Here is a 21,692-nt window from a genome sequence, read left to right on the forward strand (position 1 = left end):
TCCATCTTTGTGTGTTTCTTTTCCACACTGATGATACTTATTGATTTAGCCTCTTCATATATCCTGTTCACCAGGGCTAATGGTGTATCACAGTAGCAGTTTGCAATACTCTGTACAGCCCTCTCTGAGGGATGTTATTTTTATCAGGCTGTAGGTGGCGCTGCCATGCAATAACATGCAATGGGTCTGTGAGATGAGCGAGAATTAAGCGGTTGGCATTTCCCACCCCACTTGTGATATAGTAACGAGCCTGGAATTATTATCTGACTGTTCCCATGACTGATAGTAACGCTGCCAGCGGGTTATATAATAACGTCCCTGTTCCCCATTAACACAGAGGTGACATATGAATAGGGTTAATCCAGCTCCTCGCTGATTGCTAATGACTCCTGTCTGGCTGTGCTTGTCAATCCCTGTGTGGTTTAATGTTCTGTAAAAACCTGGCAAAGACACCCAGGCCTACTGATAAACCAGGAAAACAGGATAATGTGCTGGAGTGCCAGCCGGCATGGGGGGTGTCAGGCAGACAGTCATCTATCTGCTTCAGTCACCAAAAGAACTAAATTGATTGAGTTACTGCAGTATTTTCAAAACAGCCAGTTTAGTGTAGCTGAGTTGTATCCATCTATGGATCCATCTGGAGCCCCTGATGGGACCTATGCAAGAAAATTAAATTCTCTTACTTTTGTGTGCACATGTGAAAGTATCTCGTGCTCACACAAAATTAAGTCATGCACATGTGAAAGTATCTTGTGCCCACGCAAAAGTAACATCATTTTAATTTTTTGTACAGGTCCCCTCAGGGGCTCCATACATATCTTAGATTTCCTTTATTTAAGAACAATAAAGCACTAAACAAATTACACGATTTCACGTGACAGGAATTGCAAGATTTCTAATGTGTTTTGCACATTATCCTATGAATATGTTTTTGTAGGTACCTCGTATATTTGTTTTAATTGTACACTACAGAAGAAGTCAAAAATAACATGGGCTGGCCACACACACACCACAGGCCATAGTGAGTGCTGTTACACAGTCCCCTGCAAGACATACATGGACAGCGAGAGACACCGTGACATCCTGAAAATGGGCCTTGTAATGCTGATATACACACGTGGACAAAATTGTTGGTACCCTTCAGTCAATGAAAGAAAAACTCACAATGGTCACAGAAATAACTTTAATCTGACAAAAGTAATAATAAATAAAAATTCTATGAAATTTAACTAATAAAAGTCAGACATTGATTTTTAACCATGCTTCAACAGAATTAATAAAAAAAAACTCATGAAACAGGCCTGGACAAAAATGATGGTACCCCTAACTTAATATTTTGTTGCACAACCTTTTGAGGCAATCACTGCAATCAAACGATTCCTGTAACTGTCAATGAGACTTCTGCACTTCTCAGCAGGTATTTTGGCCCACTCCTCATGAGCAAACTGCTCCAGTTGTCTCAGGTTTGAAGGGTGCCTTTTCCAGATGGCATGTTTCAGCTCTTTCCAAAGATGCTCAATAGGATTGAGGTCAGGGCTCATAGAAGGCCACTTTAGAATAGTCCAATGTTTTCCTCGTAGCCATTCTTGGGTGTTTTTAGCTGTGTGTTTTGGGTCATTGTCCTGTTGCAAGACCCATGACCTGCGACTGAGACCAAGCTTTCTGACACTGGCCAGCACATTTCTCTCTAGAATCCCTTGATAGTCTTGAGATTTCATTGTACCCTGCACAGATTCAAGACACCCTGTGCCAGATGCAGCAAAGCAGCCCCAGAACATAACAGAGCCTCCTCCATGTTTCACAGAAGGGACAGTGTTCTTTTCTTGATATGCTTCATTTTTCCGTCTGTGAACATAGAGCTGATGTGCCTTGGCAAAAAGTTCAATTTTTGTCTCATCTGTCCATAGGACATTCTCCCAGAATCTTTGTGGCTTGTCCACATGTAGTTTGGCAAATTCCAGTCTGGCTTTTTTATGACTTGTTTTCAACAATGGTGTCCTCCTTGGTCGTCTCCCATGAAGTCCACTTTGGCTCAAACAACGACGGATGGTGCGATCTGACACTGATGTTCCTTGAGCTTGAAGTTCACCTTGGATCTCTTTAGAAGTTTTTCTGGGCTCTTTTGTTGCCATTCGTATTATCCGTCTCTTTGATTTGTCATCAATTTTCCTCCTGCGGCCACGTCCAGGGAGGTTGGCTACAGTCCCATGGATCTTAAATTTCTGAATAATATGTGCAACTGTAGTCACAGGAACATCAAGCTGCTTCGAGATGGTCTTATAGCCTTTACCTTTGACATGCTTGTCTATAATTTTCTTTCTAATCTCCTGAGACAACCCTTTCCTTCGCTTCCTCTGGTCCATGTTGAGTGTGGTACACACCATGTCACCAAACAACACAGTGACTACCTGGAGCCCTATATATAGGTCCACTGACTGATTACAAGATTGTAGACACCTGTGATGCTAATTAGTGGACACACCTTGGATTAACATGTCCCTTTGGTCACATTATTTTCAGTCTTTTCTAGGGGTACCATCATTTTTGTCCAGGCCTGTTTCATGAGTTTTTTTTTTATTAATTCTGTTGAAGCATGGTTGAAAATCAATGTCTGACTTTTATTAGTTAAATTTCATAGAATTTGTATTTATTATTACTTTTGTCAGATTAAAGTTATTTCTGTGACCATTGTGAGTTTTTCTTTCATTGACTGAAGGGTACCAACAATTTTGTCCACGTGTGTATGTCAGTGCTTTTATTACTGTGGTAAAATGCAGCATTTCTAGGAATATTGTATGATTACACACATTTTACTCACAAAGGTAATGCTTTAGAGGACATTTCTGGTTCCATGCTTATGATTTATTGAAACTTCAAATATCGGATTGGTTAGAAGACAGATTATAATTCAATGAATTATGGATGATACGCTTTAAATATCTCCATTTTCATATATGGACATATAAACATCATTTCAGCCTAACATTCAGATTCAGCTGACAGAACCATGAGCTGTAAATAATAATTACACAAAGAATGTAGTGTAGTCAGTCCTGCTGCAACATGACTAATGCATTCCTAGAAAACCTCAAGCTCACTAAAATCACCAGTGTTGTGTTTAAGACCATCTGTTTCAAGATCAATACAAGATCAAGATTCATCCAACCCAAGACCCATTCCAACCAAGACTAAACCAAGGCCAAGACTTGAAAATTTGCAATCAGAATTTAAATAATTTTTTGGTAGAATGCACCTGTCACGTCCAGCTCGTACGATCCTTGTGTGTGCCACGCCCCCTTGATTATCCACGTGTGCTTCCCGAATTGTACCTAGCTGTACCTTGTTGTCTGGTGTATTTCAGTCCGCGTCTTGCCCTGGCTCCTGGTCTGTCATTGATGTTAGTCTGCGTCAGATGTTCCCTGGTCCCGATCCCAGAATAAACCCTCGTTTGTCCTCGTATTCCGCCTGCCTGCCTGCTCTTTGCCTGCACGCTCGCCCGAGTGATCACCAGCAATTTCAGCGCTCATGACAGCACCCATATTGAGGCTATATTTTCATTTATGTAATTCCAAAGACCCTATTATTGAAAACAATTAATGTTCACATACTCTTAACAATAATGCAGATGTATAAAAAACAAACAATATAACAAAATCACGTACACAAAGCCTTCCCCCAGCTCCCTGACAGCGATAGTCAATTACAACTCTAACAATCAACACTGAACAATAAACACTACCAACAATTTCCAAAACAGTCCAGAGTAACAGGGGCAGTTTATAATGGATGAGTGAAAGAAATACCTTGTGAACAGCTCTCCGAAAGGAACGTACTAGTTCCTGATGCAGCGTTAGGTGACTGGGAGCCTGGGTTAAGTTATGTCAATGGCATAACTCACCCCTACTTATGAATATTTTAAACATATTATTTTATTGTAATCTTGTATTCTTACATTTTATCACTAAAACTATGTGCCATTCTTAATTTTAGACCAAAAATAGAAATAGTCCATCATGCTATGAAGTTATAAAAAGAAGACAGGTAGGGTTTCCACTCGTCTAGATGACATGGACAGAGCAGTGAAAGAGGTGGAGAAGGGAAAGTAGTAAGTGGTCTGTGGATGGAAAGCCCATCTTCGCTTTCAAAGAAAATGATGGAGGAGTCATTCCTAGAGATGATGTGCATAAGAAACTACCCACACCATAAAAACTTGGTGGTACAGCCAGAAGGGAGCAGAAATTTATATTCCCCTGTAGCATCAACAAGTGGGATGTCATGTAGTAGGCCAGATCTGTGAAGAGAATTACAGTCAGTTTGGTCTTCATTTGAATTTCATTTTGTTCTGAACATGTGCTCATGTGGCACAATAGGCTTGTAGAATATTGGCATTTGATGTTGTAAAATAACTTTAAATAAACCTTAAATGAGCAATTTTGTATTGTATTTGTCTAACTTTTATATAGAATTACAGTTTCTGAGATCAAAATATACTGTTTTACTTCAATAATCAATGGCACAATTTACCCCAATGTATTCTCTCCAAAGGCACAACTTTTGTTCAGAAACCACTCAATATTTCTTAAATACTGTATTTCAGATCCAAAGTGATTGGTCCCAGGGATGCACCACATCCTGAAATATATGTACATATTTTAGTTGGAAGTATTACTGTCATGGCCTCGCTTTAAAGTCACTTTAAGTAAAAAATGACACAACTCACCCCACTTTCCCCTACAGGAGGCTTGTTTTCTGGGGGGCAGGCAGTATTGAATCGTTAGTTCATATCAATTAGCTTAGGTTACAGCAAGATATGTAGAGCTATTTTATGAATGTGCCTTACTGAATGAATTTCGATCTGTATCATATGAACATTTCAGAGCAGTAAAATATTACGGGTATAAAGCATGTAATTTAAAGTTATTTGTAGCCGTACATAAGGGTAAAAATGAAAGAGAAATGCCAACAGCAAATACACTTGTTTTGATATCCAAATAAGACTTTGAAATGTTTCTATGGACACTATTACTGATACCATCCCCTTCATAAGCTGTTTATTATTATTTTTTATTAATGACGTTATATGAAACATTAGTTAGCCTAATATTTACCCCATTAGGCGTAATATGAAAGAAATCCAACCTTTAACATGGCCAGAGTAGCTGTCACGCCCACAGGGGCGGAATCCACCAGGTGCTTCGCAACGATCCTCATTAGCAAATAGTCAAAAGACACAGACAAACCGGAGGACGCTGCAAAGTATTGTGCCAATGTCTTTGAGCCTTGCTGAGCGTTTTCTTGTCTCTTGTCTCTCGTCTCCCTGGTTTCCCGTACCTGGTCCGTTTGCCCTGTGTGTTTACCTTGCCTTCTCCTCGTCCTCTTCCCAGACCCGTTCCCGAACCTGACCTGTCTACCCTGCTGAGTCCGGCACGTCCTGTTCCCGCTTCCCCGTGTGCTCCTGTTCCGTGTCTCCTTGTTGGACGGACTCCCCGGCTTCTGACCCTCGCTTTCGGACCTCGACCATTCTCTCTGCCTATTCCCATTAGAGCTAGCGCTTCAGTGCTTACATTAAAACTCGCTGCAGCTCGCATTTCTGGATCCCTGTCCTTCTTCCTCGGCCGGTATCACAGTAGCCTAGACTACGCTTATATTTAACATGTTTGATACAATTATCGTAATTCAAGATGCTATAGCAAGTTGCTGTTTTCTAACGTTTTTTTTTACAGATAATGATAATGATGTCTTACGAAATGACATGCTGCTTGAGCACCCTCCCTTACAATACTGCAGGATCACACACACACACAACATGACTTTGAACTGCTTTCAGTGAAGTACGTTCATGAGTCGTACATCCTCTGTCATGCTGATATTGAATGCTCTAGCTCCCTCTCATACACATACACACGGCAGACACTCTTAATAATACATTCGAACTGAATTAAGAATTCACACAGCCCGCAAACATTTTCAACTGCTGACTTTTCAAAATTTAAGTGAATATTTAGCGTCAAATTTTATTTTTAGCTCTTTAAAAAATTACTGCGATCCGGGCCTCAGTACAGGCCCTCATTGGGAGTGCTCTCCAGACAAAGGTATATCCACTCATGATGAACTCACACTGGACAAGCAGGCACAGGACAGCACATACATCCATATGCAAACTGTAATCCAAGATGGTCAAGCTGTAATCCAACTGAGTGCGAGAGACATGAAGAAACAGACTTACAAGACCAACATGAGGCTGAGATGAGACTAGATCTGAAGAACTACCACTCTGAAAATCATTGTACTCAAATACATATATCGAATGGGACTTCAAAACTTAGTAACTAACTTAGTAACCAACAAAAATTAATTAAATAATAAAAACAGTGATACCAGTGGCCAATAATGTAATTATATGCATTTTAAATAAGAAACAAGAGTAATACATTAATAAATTATATCATGAACATCTCCTGTGGGTCTTATAAGTCTAGTAACTGCTTATGAGTCTAGTAACCTCTTCTACTGTATGTGCCAAACTCACTAAACTTGTCGATTACTGAGAGTCAGGAGGAAGGAGCCACAGTCACCATGCAGCCAGGCATGCACACACAGAGTATGGTATACGGAGGGTACTGAAGGCAACATGCGTACCGACTGTCATGCCCGCAGGGGCGGGGCACCACAGCAGCAGACAATCACCGCTTAATAGAGGCAGTACTTAATATGGAAGCAACCAAACTCATGTTGCGAAGTATTGTTGCCATGATCATGACACTTACAAAGCATTTCTTTGTCTCCTGTCTTCCCCACTTGTTCTGCTTGCCTCGTTTTGCCCTGCCATCTGGGGAGAGCGATATGTGCAGGGCACCAAGGACATATAGGGAGGCTCTGTGCATACCAAAGTTAATCTATTGACGCAGACTGTGGTGACAGTCGCTAGGCAAATGATACGAAAAGTACGGACAGGGGCGGGGGCTGCTTGTAGAAGGGGTATAAGACAAACATGAACAACAAGGAAGTCGAACTCTGTGGAGGTTACGGTGCGTCGCAGAGTTCCCAGATCGATCTGTTGGAATAAAAGTTTATTGGACAACACATCCACACCTCTGGGTGATCTCTTCTCATCTATGGACCCAGTGGAGTCGGCGTACTCCAACAATTTGGGGGCTCGTCTGGGATGAGATAGAGGTCGGCATTCGGCAAATACCAGACGAGATCTGAGTGGGCACGGAAGGCTGCAGGCGCCACTAATAAAAGGTAAGCAGAGCCTGTTATATTAAAATCTGCATATTGGCTATATTAAATAAAGTAGTCCGAAGTGTCCATCAGAGGCGTCAGTAAATTGAGGCGGCAGATGTTTTGATTTTATTGTTTTGGGTTAGAAGCCCGGGGACCGAGGTCCCCGAATCCTGAAAAGAGTAAGGACTAATACTATGTTGGGTTGTACGTATTGGTGGTGTGTGTTAGTTGGACATTCCATCTGTAAAAAGCGGTGTAGAAAGTGTGGATTAACCCTAGCCCCAAGTGTATGGTTTTGCAAAGAGAGACGGACGAGGCAGAATGGACAGGGAATTTCATAGGGAAGTGGACGACGGGGGCCGGGCGCCCCCAGTCGAAAAAGGGGCATGGAAGCCACTATCAAGGCAAATGCAAGTCGTAGTGGTGTCAAAGGCAGCAAAGGAGAAGGAGAGAGATAGGGCGGTAGCCACAGAAAAATACAGGATGTGTACTGTGTTTCGGGGCACGGGGTATAAGCCAGAAGATAGACAGTCCTTGGGCGAGTTACTGAGGTAAAAAAAAAAGGGAGCACGCTAGTCATAGGGACGAGGCGGCTAAACAGAGGCATCAGGACAGGATAATGAGGAAAAAAGGAGCGGGGGCGGAAGGCAGACAGGACCAGGTGGCATTGGAAGCTCAAGTAAGGAGAGAGCAGTTAGAGGAACAAGGGTAAGTAGAGTCGCCCGGTCGACGGGTAGGGAACAAAGCACAGGGCCCTCGCAGACCAGGTAGAGGAGCGGTTGGCCAGAATGGAAGCAGCACTACAACGGGAAACCTCACTCTTAGCGGAAAGGGTGAGGGTTCAGGGGAGCGATGAAGAGGGAGAGAGCGAGAGGGAGTGTCATTACAAAGTCTCTAGGCCCCCAAAGCATCAACTACCTCTGCTAAGACGGACGGGCCAAACGCAGGATAAATATAGACCTTTCCCGATAGGAGACGTGAAGGCACTGGCTGATAAAATGCCGCCCCCAGCAGAAGGAGGAGGACAGTGGATGGATAAGCTAGACCAGCTCACTCAGGGGAACAGTGTTGGCACTGGTACAGGAAGGGGTACAGCGATAATGGTTCCGGCGGGCTGTAATGGAAGGGGTTCCAGAGGGGGTGCGGGCTGCGATCCTGGACAACCCAGACTTACCGGGTGCGGACTCCCACTTGTGGGATAGGCATGTGATACATCACCTACAGTGGGCCAAGGACGAGGCAGGGAAGGAGGAGAGTGACATTAAAGAGTACCAAACCCAAATGCTGAAGTTGCAGGTGGGGGAGGCTAAGCAGAAGGCCAACGAAAATAAAAAGAGGGGGGCTGGGAAGCAGATGGTGGCAGAGGCGACCACAGGGGGCCCACCCCCACAACCCACTCTAGGCAAGTGGGGAGAAACGTACCCCGCTCCACCCTGCCAATACGGCGGGTGGGCACCCAATTGGGGGAGAGGTCTGGGTCAGGGTTTGAGAGGCCGAGGTTGGGGAAGGGGCACTCCGCAGAGAGGACAGCCATGGGGAGGCACCTGCTACCGGTGTGGGAACTTCGGGCACTGGGCCAAACACTGCCCGGACCCCAGCCCGATGAGGGGCAGAGGCCGTGGGCCCCCCCCCCAGGGGACACATGGCGGCCCCCAACTCACAAGCCGCACCCCAGACAGGAGGCCAATACCCGGCTCTAGATGGCGGAGAGTGGGAATATTTCTCCCTCCCCCAATGACACACCCCAAGAAAGGCCCGGGACAGAGGAGAGGCAGATCCTATGCTGTCCCTCGTGGTCATGGACAAAGAACTGCCATTTCTGGTGGACACTGGAGCCACACATTCCACTCTGAACATGGTTCCGAAGGACGATCAAGTGTCCACCTCCACAGTGACCGTGGTGGGCTTCTCCGGGGAGGAACTGCCAGTAACGAAACCAGTGAAGGTTTTGATTGGAAAACAGACTTTCCTGCATTCCGTTTCTGATCTCGCCTACAGTCCCAGTCAACCTGTTGGGGAGAGACGTCTTGGTGAGCAGGGGGCCTCCATACTGTATAGCGCGGATGGCCTGGTGGTGACACTGCCAGAAGGCACCCGGCTGCAGTGCGGGACTCAATACCAGGGCAGGGGTCAGTGGCTCATGCAGCCGGTGCGACCACGTGCTGCAGACATCTACTGGGGCCTGCTGGAGCCTGGCTATGCGGGCATCCTCGGGGCCTACTCGATGTGGAGGCCCTGGATCTCACTCCTCGAGCCCTACAGTATGTCCCTCCGCCCGATCCACCTCATGTGACTCTGTTCTATGATAGGGATAGCACTGAGTGGTACGAGGAGCTTTTTTCGAAGCAGCTGGAAGGCTATAAATGGCAAGTTGCTTCCCAAAACATCTATGTGGGCCCTGAGGGGGTGGCCTCAGCTACCATCCTCACTCCCGAGCCGCAGCCATGGTACAGGATGGGTCAGGAGGCGGTTCCGCACATTTCACTCACCCTGCACCCCAGACATCAGACCAAAGATCTTGGCCCCATGGTCAAAAGAGCACGAGAAACTGAGGACTGGGTGGAGACCCAGATCCCGGCTATCACCTTCTCCCCCACGTACAATACATACTGCATTAAAGTGTCGGCCCAGGACGCCGTCACCCTTCAGCATGACCAGATATCACGGGACCATGGGAGGGAAAAAATGGACCACCCAGATGCTAAAGTCCTGGTGGCCTCCCTCCCAGATTCCCTGTGGTCCCGGAGCCCCACAGATTTAGGCCACATTCACTGCTCCCCCATTGTGTTCGAACTTCGCCCCGGGGAAGGGCCCTATGGATCGGACAGTACCCCCACAAACCGGTCACAGAGGAAGGAATAGCAGAGACCATTGAAGAGTTAATCTCAGTCAGGGTGTTGGAACCCTCTTGTTCTGCCTGGAATACGCCCATTCTCCCAGTAGAAAAGGCATGTACAGTTAAATATCGAATGGCCCATGATCTGCACTCCATTAACAACCTCCTGCTGACCCCCACCGTCCCAGTCCCGAACCCCTATGTGGCTCTCATCAATCTGGCCCCAGAACAAAAGTGGTTCACTGGTATTGACTTAGCCAATGCTTTCTTTTCCCTACCTCTGGCTGATCACTGTCGGGACATCTTCTCATTCACCTACAGGGGGTGCCAGTGGAGGTACACTAGTCTCCCTCAGGGCTTTGCCCTGTCTCTGGGGATTTTCAACCAGGTTCTCAAACAAGCCCTGGAAGGGTGCCCCCGACCAGATGGGGTCACATTGCCGCACCCTCCCCTGAGTTTGCTCTGGAGGCCATGCGGGCAGTATTGTGCCGTCTAACAGAGAAGGGGTTCAAGGTCAGCAGGGAGAAACTACAGGTTGCCCGCACGGTCGTTTCATTTCTTGGGAGGGTGCTCTCTGGGACAGGGACAGGGCTTTCCCCTGCCCATTGATCTGCCATCTTACATCACCCCAAACCAGTGACAGTCAGTCCTGGGGCTCACAGGATACAGCCACACATACATCCCCACTTCGGGCCCTAGTGAAGGAACATGGGCTGAGACGTCTGACTGCCCCCATTAACTGGGACACTGCGACAGAAGAGACGTTCATTGCTCTAAAGCAGCGCATGGCGCAGGCCGCTGACCTTGCTCTGCCATACTACTCCCTCCCCTTCTATCTTGATGTTTCTGAAACAGAGAATGTGGTGAACAGCGTGCTGTTTCAGAAAAAAGGGGGAGATAGGAAGGTACTGATGTATGTCAGTGTAGACGCAACAGAGAAACGTCACCCAGCATGCACAGAACACGCAGCGGGGGTGGCAAAAATCATTCAAAAGACAGCACACATAGTGATGGGGCATACACTCCACATCCTGGTGTCACACAGTGTGGTGGCATATGTGAACTCGCAGATATTCACCATGACATCCCTCCGGCAACAGAGGCTCAGCAAAATATTGAAGGCACCTCATTTGACATTTGTACACGAGGGGATAAACATGGCGGATCGATGGGGAATGGGGGAGCCTCACGAATGTGAGTATAAAGTACTCAGAGAAGAGAAAGTAAGACCAGATCTGGAGGCAGAGAAAATAGAGGGAACAGAGGACTGGTTCACTGATGGATGCTGCTTCAGGCATGAGACAAGGGGTCTGCAGGCAGGATATGCCATAGTGGCAAGGCAGGGTGATGACTGAAGGCTGAGCAACTAGAAGGACCACAATCTCCCCAACGGGCTGAGGTGGTAGCTGTGATTGAGGCCCTAAAATTAGGGAAAGGCAAGGATGTGACCATTTACTCGGATTCAGCCTATGCAGTAGGGGCAGTTCATGTGGAATTGAGCCAGTGGTTGAGAGCAGGATTCCTAACAGCAGGAAACAAGCCCATTAAGCACGAGGCCGAGATGAGGGAACTAGTGGAGGCACTACAGCTGCCTAGGACAGTGGCGGTGGTCAAATGCAATGGCCATGAGGGATCAGGGACCGTGGTGGCAAGAGGAAATCAGATCGCAGATGAGGAGGCCAAAAGGGTTGCAGGCTATCAAACGGTGAGGCAAATGGTGAGTGTAGAGGAGGAAATCAAGTGAGAACATGAGCTCACCGGAGACAGGGTAGGACAAGAGTAGGAGAAAGCATCACCAGAGGAGATGGCGGTGTGGGTGCAGAATGGAGTGCAGGAGGAACAGGGGTTATGGCAGAGGCCGGACGGAAGACCGGCGCTTCCCCCAGGAGTCAAGCAGGGTGTGCTGGAGGAGGCACACAGCATAGGACATGTAGGTACGAGACAGATGTTAAAAAACCTGGAGGGGTGGTGGCACCCCTTCTTGAAGGACATGGTTCAGGACTATGTCCACCAGTGTACTGCGTGCGTACTACATAACCCTAGACTAACGGTGAAACCAGACAAGGGAAAGTTTCCGGCCTGTTCTCGGCCAGGACAGGAGATGGATAGAGTGATAGATTACACAGACATGGTGACTCCTGCGCAGGGATATCGGTATGTACTAATGTGCATAGATGCATTCTCGGGATGGCCAGAAGCGTGGCCCACGTGGAAGGAGGATGGCCAATCAGTCATCAAGTTCCTGATAAACCAGTACATCCCACGACATGGGTTTCCAGACAGGGTGCGATCAGACAATGGCTCCCACTTCAAAAATAAGGATTTGTGCACAGTAGAGACCGCGCTAGGACTCAGACATTCCTTCGGTACAGTGTACCATCCCCAATCCCAGGGTAAGGTGGAGCAAATGAATCAGACAGTTAAACAAAAATTGGCAAAAATCTGTGCGCAGACCAAAATGAATTGGGTTGACGCGTTACCCCTCGCCCTTATGTCCATCAGATGCTCCATAAATTTGGGGAAGGGGGTTCACCCCCTTTGAGCTCCAGACAGGGAGGCAATTCCCTGGTCCCCACAGGGAACTGAAGTGGGGGTCAGAACAAAAGGGGGACAGGAATGCCAAAGCATATTATGATGGATTGCAAGTTCTCGTTTCAGATTTCTCCCGCCAGGTCCAAGAGGGGCAGTCACCAGCAGGCACCGGCAAGCCGCACATGGCGGAGTGGGTCTTCCTGAGGGTCATCAAGAGGAAGTGGTCAGAGCCCCGGTGGACTGGCCCCTTCCAAGTCACCGAGAGGACTTCCTACGCAGTGCAGCTGAAAGGGAAAGGAGACACGTGGTTCCACTGGAGCCAGTGTGCCGTGATGCAGGAGCCAGGTAGATCCGTAGCTGAGATCCAGGAGGAGCTCGCTGGGAGAGCACAGAGTTCTTATTCGGAGGAACCAGAACGAACTCAGGTCTCCAAAAAGGGGCAGAATAATCCCCTGACCTGAGAGGATCGGCAGGGTAGTCTACCCCTGTCCGGCAGAAGAAGCAGAAGGCCCCGTCTGAAATCACGCCACCGAGACCAGGATGTGGACTCCTGGAGTCCAGGACGTCCTGGAGAACCATTGCCTCCCACATGCAAGAAGGGTCTATGGGAACAGCTTTATGTTGCAAGATGACAATGCAGGAGCACATTCGGCAGCTGCAGTGAGAGTATTTCCTGATGCAGAGGTGGTGCAGCAGATGCCATGGCCTGTTTGCTCCCCTCATATGAACCCCTATCGAGCATGCCTGGGATGGCTTAGGCTGAGCCCTTAATGAGAGGGACAATATTCCTCAGAATCTACATGAATTAGCCCATGATCTGACTGAAGAGTGGGACGCCCTGCCCATTGATAGCATCAACAAGCTTGTGGACAGTATGCCACAACATCTTAACGCATTGGTCCGTGTCAGGGGTGGCCATACTCAATTTTAGTGACTGAGTGACATTTGAAAGAGTAATATTGAACATTATTATGCATGAAATCCCCTTGAATATATGTTTCCTGTTAAAGTGACCAAGGTTGAAAAATAAGTCCTTAATGTTGTTGTTCAATACCCCCAATTTTGTTTAAGCTTGAATACACAGTTTTCAAAGCTTGGTTTGAAAACTGTGGTTTAATTTTCAGTATGATTTGTTTGGAATAGTTTGATCAATTACAGTAAGGAAAATAATTTTTTGACCCCCAACTGAATTCTTAAGTTGACCCATAATTAAAGAATAAAATGAGAAGTCTGTAATTTCACTGGTTGTGACAATTCGTTATGTGTCGTTGCGGGAGCGGGGAGCAGGGAAGCAATTCCGGGAGCCAGGAATCGAAAAGGCAGGTTTATTACGGGGAATGCAGGACAGATGGCAATGAATTGCACAACACATGGATGCACATGTCAATGACAAATCTACCAAGACAGACTGAATGTGGATTTAAATACAGGACATGACATCAGAATGAACGCAGTACAGCTGGTACATTTGGAATTTACATGAGGATAATGAGGTGGGCGTGGCACATGAGAGGGCTGGAGGGAGGGACGTGACACTGGTGTGTTTATTTAAACAGCAAAAGATAGACTATTAACAAAAAAAGCAAGAAAAAAATCATTATGTAACACTTACAAGCCAATTTGTCATTTATCTAGGGAAATAAGTATTTGATCCCTTAGAACATATGCGTACTGGTGGAATAACCATTGTTTGCAAGCACAACTGTCTGATGTTTTTTGTAGCTGGTCACCAGGATTGCATGCAGATCATCAGGAATTTTCATCCACTCCTCTTTAAAGACCTCCTTCAAATCTTTAAGGTTTTTAGGCTGGATAGATGAAGCCTGAGTTCCCTCCATACAGTAGGTCTTCTATGGGATTAAAGTCTGGAGACTGGCTAGGACACCCCATCACCTTAATGTGCTTCTTCTTGAATAATTCCTTTGTTGCCTTAGCCGTTGACACTAGGGATGGTGTTCCTGGGTTATAGCCAGCATTCTTTTTCTTCGAAAGACGGTAATTAGAGTTGATGCCAAACAGCTCGAGTTTGGTCTCATCCAACCACGTGACATTCTTTCAAGCCTCAATGGAATTATTCAGGTGTCCACTGGTATACTTTATACGGGCCTGAACATGGGCCCTCTTAAGCAGGGGTACTTTGCGAGCACTGCAGGATTTCAAACCGTAACGGCAGGATGTGTTACCGATGGTTTTCTTGGTGACTGCGGTCCCTGCTGCTTTGGTATCATTAGCCAGCTCCTCCCATGTATATCTAGGGTTAGCCCTCACCATTCTTAAGATCAGTGGTGCTGCATGACATAAAATCTTCCTTGGGGCCCCAGACCGAGGGAGATTGACAATTATTTTATCTTTCTTCCTTTTGCAAATAATTCCACCAACAGTTGTCACTTTCTCACCAGGCTGCTTGCTAATGGTAATGTAGCCAATTCCACCTTTGTGAAAGGCAATAATCTTTGATGTGATGTCCTTAGACATCTCTTCATTCTCTCTTGGTTGGGGCACTGCTTTCACTATCAAAAACTAACCACGAGAGCTCTTAGATATTCTGTTTCTGGGACCATTAGTAGGGGTTAGCTGGACCAACCTGGCACGGTGCCCACAAATCTAAGGCATATAAAACTATTTTTTTTTCACTTGATCATTCATCTTGCTAGATTTTTTTATTTATTTATTTTTCAGTATGGCATCGATGTCCCATTGCATCATAAAAAGTGCCGTAATGCCCAACTGTGATGCCTGGCTCGTCCGATCCTCGTGTGTGCCACGCCCCCTGATTACCCACGTGTGCTTCCCTGATCTTGCCCAGCTGTGTCCACTTATTTTCGCCCAGTCTCGTCTATTTTAGTCCATGTGTTGCCTTAGTTTCTTGTCCGTCATTGATGTTAGTGAGTCTTCGAGATTTTGTTCTGTCCTGCCCGTCCCGATCCTTCATTAAATCCCCGTTTTCCCTGTATTTCGCCTCCTTGCCTGATCCTTCCTGCCCACCTGCCCATTCGCCTTACCCACAACCCCCAATCTCTGACACTAACCTTCCCATCACTCTCATCACTGAAAAGGCATCTTCTACTGCTCTATATGTATTGCTGATCCAGAGCAGCGTGAAACTGTTCACTGCAAGGAGAGACTGTGATTCTGCCGCAATCCAGGAGGCAAGCTCGCGCTGTACCTGAGCCTGTTGCGCAGCACTTTCTGCACCCTCTCATCTTCTGCAATCCCCCTGCCAATGTCTTTTCCCTTCATGCCACAGCGACCTCTCTGTGGCATGTGGGAAGCTGTCTCAAGAGTTGAGATCTCCAGGATGCTGGTGATGTGGTTCAGGAACTCAGTGAAGAAATTTGGTACACCTTCATATCCTGGTGGAGTAAGACAAGGGGCAGAGCAGTCAGATTAACTAAATAATATAAGGCAGAGAAACTGCTCTGTACCATGACTGGATTTGCAGATTTAGCCAGAACAGACCCTGAACGTTCGCTTAGTCCCTGTTTGAGTCCACTCCGAAGCCTCTCTTCATGAGGCTCTCTTCCTGAACCTCTCTTCCTGAGAATACATTGTACCCCAGGTATCACATGTGGGAGAAGCATAGAGCATAATGAGATTGTTGCGCCCAGTACTATGTGTAACCGGTGATCGCTAGGGATGACGTCATCCGCGGATCCCGTATCCGGCGGTATGTATGAGACGCTGATTAGGTAAATGGGGGCGGTTCATGATGGCGTCTTAATTGGGATCAGCGTGGATAAAAGCGGTGGGAAGCCGCTAGTGGGGGAGGTTCGATTGCTGCCGCGATACTTCTGCGAGCGACGGAAATGGTGGTGAGCGGTTGGTTCCGTGTCCCGGCTGCGGCATAAGGTAATGAGTAATAGGGGTTGGACGGGGTGGCTGAGTGCATTTCCGTTCTCTTCCGGGTATGTAAGGGCTGTTGATCTTCTTCCTAGGCTGGGTTCGGGGTGACAAGTGTGTCCGGGTCCATGCTGATGCTCAGGAGCTGGTGACTGCTGTTTTGCCTGGTTTTGATTTCGTTTTGTAAGATTATGTGTGTTGTACCGGCATTGTTGTGAATAAGGGGGGCGTGGTTATCGGGGCTAACTGGGTGCTGGCTGGTATAGTAGGAGGTCTGGAGGGTAGGTTAGTCTCTTCCCCATTTACAGCGGAGAGCCAGTGAATGTGGTGCTGGAGTTTGGGGGTTGGAGGTTGTATTCTTGCACTGCATGGAGTGAATGTGGGGTGAGTGAGAAGTATTAACTCCAGGATGTGGTTTGCTGTGATTTTGATATTAACTCCCACTTGGATGTGTGTGCCCTTGGGGGGTATGTGTGTGGTGTCTCCCCTTCCTTCTTTTTCTTCTTCCAGGTAAGCACCTTCCCTGGCTGGCTAAGGGGTTAAGGCGTGATTATAGTATTGGACCACCAGCACCTGAGTTTTGCTCTCAACCCCGTTTGTGTGTTTTAGTGGTGTCATATGCTGGTAATTGTTTACTGACTGGGAGGGTTCAGTTTTAAATTATTGTTAATAAATTGTTTTAATTCTGGGATATGCGTCTCTGTGTGTTCATGCAAAGGGAAGTCGTGGGGTTAATTTGAAGTCCTGAGGGGCAGGGCCTCTGGTGGCGTAGTCGGGGTTACGTAACCTTGCAGCCCAAGGTTACATATGCATGAGGTATACAGCAGCGGGAGCCATATGTAACCAAAGAAAATACGATATAAGATATAAAATATAAGAAGTTTTTTGGCATTTTTAATTTTTGACTGCATATCTTTATAAAATTGAATTTCCCCTTGAGTGGACTGACAAATGGTCCGCACAATGTCAAAATAACAGGATTTTAATCACATTGTGGGAATGCTTGGTCACCAGGCCATTCATTTCCTATGGGAAAAACCCTAATCCCAATCATGGCACCCTTAACCTCCACCCATCCCTAACCTTAACCATAAGTAACCAACCCAAATACAAGACTTTTGGCATTTTTACTTTTTTGATTGCATTCACAGATTTTTATAAAACTGAAGTTATCCAAATGGGGACTTCAAAAGACAGATTTTACTACACTTTGGGGACAATTTGGTCCTCAAATGTGATATATGCAAACCCACACACACACAGACATACACAAGCATTTGTATATCAGAACCATTTGTGGGGAATGCCCATTAATTTCTATGGACAGCTAATCTAGTTCACAAATCTACACATGCAGTCTTACAGACAGACACAGATCATGCCATCTATCATGCTAATCTGATCATTTAAGCATTCCATAAATATTCATTTTTGAATACTTTCGTTTATATAAGAGCAGCTTTCATTAGAGCATCACATGGCTGCCAAGAATAAGGCAATATTTTCTCATTTTCCTTCTCTTATCTATATATTGGAAGAAAATGTATATGAAGCCATTATAAAAGGACAGAATGACAGTGGGTTGCACAGATGGTACAGAAGTCATCCGGATATGTGGTAACCTTTCAAACCGTTGCTTCCCTCACAGTCCACTTTCTGTTGACTCACTACTGACACCCTGTGACCAGTGGTGCTATACCTACTGATTACAAGTGTAAAGATCATTTAAGAAAAAGAGTCACTGCTAGCTATGGCAGCTCTTTTTTCTTCTTATTGGTATTATTTTTAAATCACTAGTTCTCAAAAGGAGAGACGTCCTAAATTTTAAGTTTATTTTCAGTGATTTCTTCCATAATTTTCAAATGATTGATTCTCTTCCTCTTTTTAATGGCATGTTTTGAACAGCACACCTGGGAAGGCATTGATATCAATGACAACGTGTTGGCCTGTCTGGCTGTTGATGAGGACATCAGTGCCAAACAGAGAGACACACAGGTCCTGCTGCAGGATCCCCTCCACATGCACAAGACAAAATGGCAAGAAAACGAGCAGGTAAAATTCCAAATCATATTTCCCAAAGGCCCCAAACCTCAGGGACATCCCAGCCATATAGTATGTTTGATAGATTTCACCTAGCCCACATTAATTAATTGACTAGTTGATTAATTAATTGACTTGATAAGGTGTTGATTATCCAAAATTGGTATGCTAGTGGTCAAGTCAAGAATTACACATTGGGTGGAATTGGATGTTTTCTGCAGATACTAGAGTGAGTTTAGGAGAGGTTTTGAAATGGCTGACATACACGGACACCCACTTTGACATAAAATCATAATTTTACACCAACATGAACATTTAAACATAATTTTCTTTAGCAGCCTAAGGCTTTTGCAAGGTATGGTAAGTCACAGAATCAATGACGTGGCTCTGCTATTAAACCCTTTACCTAGGTATTAGAAATAAATTTCCAAATGGCTATTCGTTATTTAGTGTATATATGTAAAGAATACCACGGCTTTGGTAAATACTATTTTCTAATTAGTCCAGAGATGTCACATGTTATTGCTTTCATATAACTGCACAGACAGTTTCATCAAATTAGTAACAGTTCTATGTTAATGGGATTTAATGTTTCAACCTGAGATAGACAAATTATCTAATGTACCATAATGTAAATATAACAAGGATTTTATTTGCATGCATGAAGAGCAATAAATACATCATTCATACCAATTAACATATAAGACAACTTCCAGGTTTCTGCAACAATATCCTGTTCATGGTTGTCACAGCACTGAAATCCTGACCTTAATATTTCACTTTACACAACATCTCATATGTACAAAGCATTAATCACAACAGCATGCTATCACTCTGTTGGTGCTTTCCCACTGGTATACACGAACTGACCCATACCTGAGCCATACTACTAAGAGAGATTAGTTATACCACAGTTCCAACTTGCTTTGTTTTCCACTGCAGGAGGGATGGCTCCAAAAATGCCAGTTTGGAGAGCAACAGTGGCATAAAACCGAAGAGAATTCATTCCATTCAGCTGTTCTATAGTACTTTTTAAAGTCGGACGCTGGTAATTTTCCAAGTTATTGGAAATGTATCAATACATTTTGATGTGTGATACTACTAATAATGAATAACATATAGAATGGACACTTTTTTCTTCAGATAGTCCATGTGCAAAACACTGGTGTCTCCATGCATTTTGACCAATTAGATCGTGATGGCGCAACCAGCTCAGTTTGGTTACTCTTTCTGCCCAGCTAGTAAGCAGGGCCATGCCATTGCAGTTTTGGCTCAGCTAGGGATTGCATACTTTGCAATGGAAAACCAGTTAGCAGGTCGGATATGGCTCGGCTCTTGGTGATGGTGGAAAAGTGCCACGTGTAACACACCTAATTGACCATTAGCTCCAGCCCAGCATATAAAATCCATTTATAATACAGTTTGTTGGAAGCAATATAACACACACACACACACACACACATGCACGCACACACGCACGCGCGCTGAGTTAGAGAGAGAGAAAGTAAAACAAGAAAGTCTGCTGAGCACCGTTAATAGACACTACTAATAAATAACATGCCTGAGCTGAAGAGAGCTATATTATTCCAGGGTCATTCAGTCCTGTGGTTTGTCAGTCCATATACAATTGCTTATAATAATTATAATTGATACTTTATTGATCTCCTGTAGGGAAATTATCTTTACGCCTCCCTCAACTTGCTCTTTGTGGAGTAAGTTGACCACGAAGGGCTGCCACCCGTAGTGGCGCCCAGGGAGCTGGGGGTTAAGGGTCTTGCTCAAGGACCCGCAGACGTGCTGAAAAATAACACTAGTTAACACTAGTTAGAAAATAACACTAGTTGTTAGTCTATTAAAACACTATAAATGAAAACATTTACCACTCCAAAAAACCACTCCACCATACTCTTCGCTGGTTAACAACTGCACCCAGTCATCTAAAGACTTATGGCCAGGTTTCCTCTCCCAGTCCAACCTCAATCCATGATATAATTGCAGAGGTGCTGTTGGTGATCCCTCGCAGGCCACATTGGAGTCAAGCTGCTAGTGGCCATCTGGGATAGCTGGACTGCTGGCAGCTTACATTCACAGACAACATATAAGAACAAAGAGCATACATTTAAAAAAGACAGATAAGTAGAAATAAAGCTAGTGGCTGAAGATAAGAAACTGTTTTTGTGGCATGTTGTTCTGCTCTTGATAGCCCTGAGTCTCTTGCTGGAGAGTAGTTTTTTTGAACAGTTCATGTCCAGGATGGGAGTGAGCAGCCATGATCTTTCTTGCCTGTGTAGGATTCTGGAGGTGTACAGGTCCTGTTAGGATGGTAGGTTGCAGCCAATTACCTTCTCTACAGAGTGGATAATGCACTGCATTTTGTCCTTGTCCTTGGCAGTAGCTGCAGCATAACAGATAGTGACAGAGCAGGTGAGGATGGACTCCATGATGGCTGTGTAAAAGTGCACCATCATTGACCTTAGTAGACTGAACTTCTTCAGCCGCCATAGAAAGTACATCCTTTGTTGGGATTTTATAACATGCTGAGTGCTGAAATTCAGCTTCCATCTGAAGTTCTGCGAGATGATGCCCAGGAAATGTAAGGATTCCACTGGTTCATTGGTTGTCCATCCGGATCCTTATATAAGCTTTAGCTAGTACAAAATGCAGCAGCTTGGGTTCTTACAAACACTAAAAAAACTCCTGATCATATTAGACCTGTTCTATGCTCCCTTCATTGTAAAATATTGCTATTAACTTATAAAGCATTGAATGGCCTTGTACCAGAATACCTTAGTGAGCCTCTTACAATCGTCCTTGCTTGCTTTAATCTTAAGGAGCAAGATGTTTATTAGTACACAGGGTAGAAAGAATCACAGGCTGCAGAGCATTCTCCTATAGAGTTTGGCAGCTGTGGAATATTCTTCAAGCGGATGTGCGAGACTCAGGCTCACTCTCAATGTTCAGGTCTAGACTAAAAACATACTTGTTTAGTCTAGCTTGTAGTAATTCTAGTTCTAGTTCAAGCTAACTGTTCACTCCCAGTGAGACCTACAGTATAGTGTGACATGTAGAGCTTGGGTGGGGATCGATGCCATTGACTTTGGATGAACTGAACTATCAGGGCTTGATGCTCTCTTGTGGAAATAGAGTGCTAATGTTTCAGGGACTCCTCATGCCTGCGATCCCACCTGCCTCTCCCTTCTACTTATGTTGCCATACT

At 45.3% G+C, this 21,692-nt stretch overlaps 1 protein-coding gene across 1 annotated transcript; it reads left to right on the forward strand.

Moving 5' to 3' along the window:
* The first annotated feature begins 6,759 nt into the window (after positions 1–6,759).
* On the forward strand, positions 6,760–13,836 carry LOC125723807 (uncharacterized). Its single transcript, XM_049000603.1, has 2 exons — positions 6,760–9,488; positions 12,722–13,836. Exons 1-2 carry the CDS (start codon positions 9,008–9,010, stop codon positions 13,054–13,056), a joined length of 816 nt encoding a protein of 271 aa, XP_048856560.1. The 5' UTR covers positions 6,760–9,007; the 3' UTR covers positions 13,057–13,836.
* The last annotated feature ends 7,856 nt before the right edge of the window (positions 13,837–21,692 follow it).

Source organism: Brienomyrus brachyistius, unplaced genomic scaffold (genome assembly GCF_023856365.1).
Source record: "Brienomyrus brachyistius isolate T26 unplaced genomic scaffold, BBRACH_0.4 scaffold51, whole genome shotgun sequence".
NCBI classification, from domain to species: domain Eukaryota; kingdom Metazoa; phylum Chordata; class Actinopteri; order Osteoglossiformes; family Mormyridae; genus Brienomyrus; species Brienomyrus brachyistius.

Bases quoted from the DNA above. Each gene is read 5' to 3' on its own strand.
- LOC125723807 (XM_049000603.1), top strand. From the start codon at position 9,008: ATGCTGTCCCTCGTGGTCATGGACAAAGAACTGCCATTTCTGGTGGAC. The intron at 9,489-12,721 runs GTATGTCCCTCC...TTCTCGTTTCAG, and splicing joins CTCACTCCTCGAGCCCTACA to ATTTCTCCCGCCAGGTCCAA.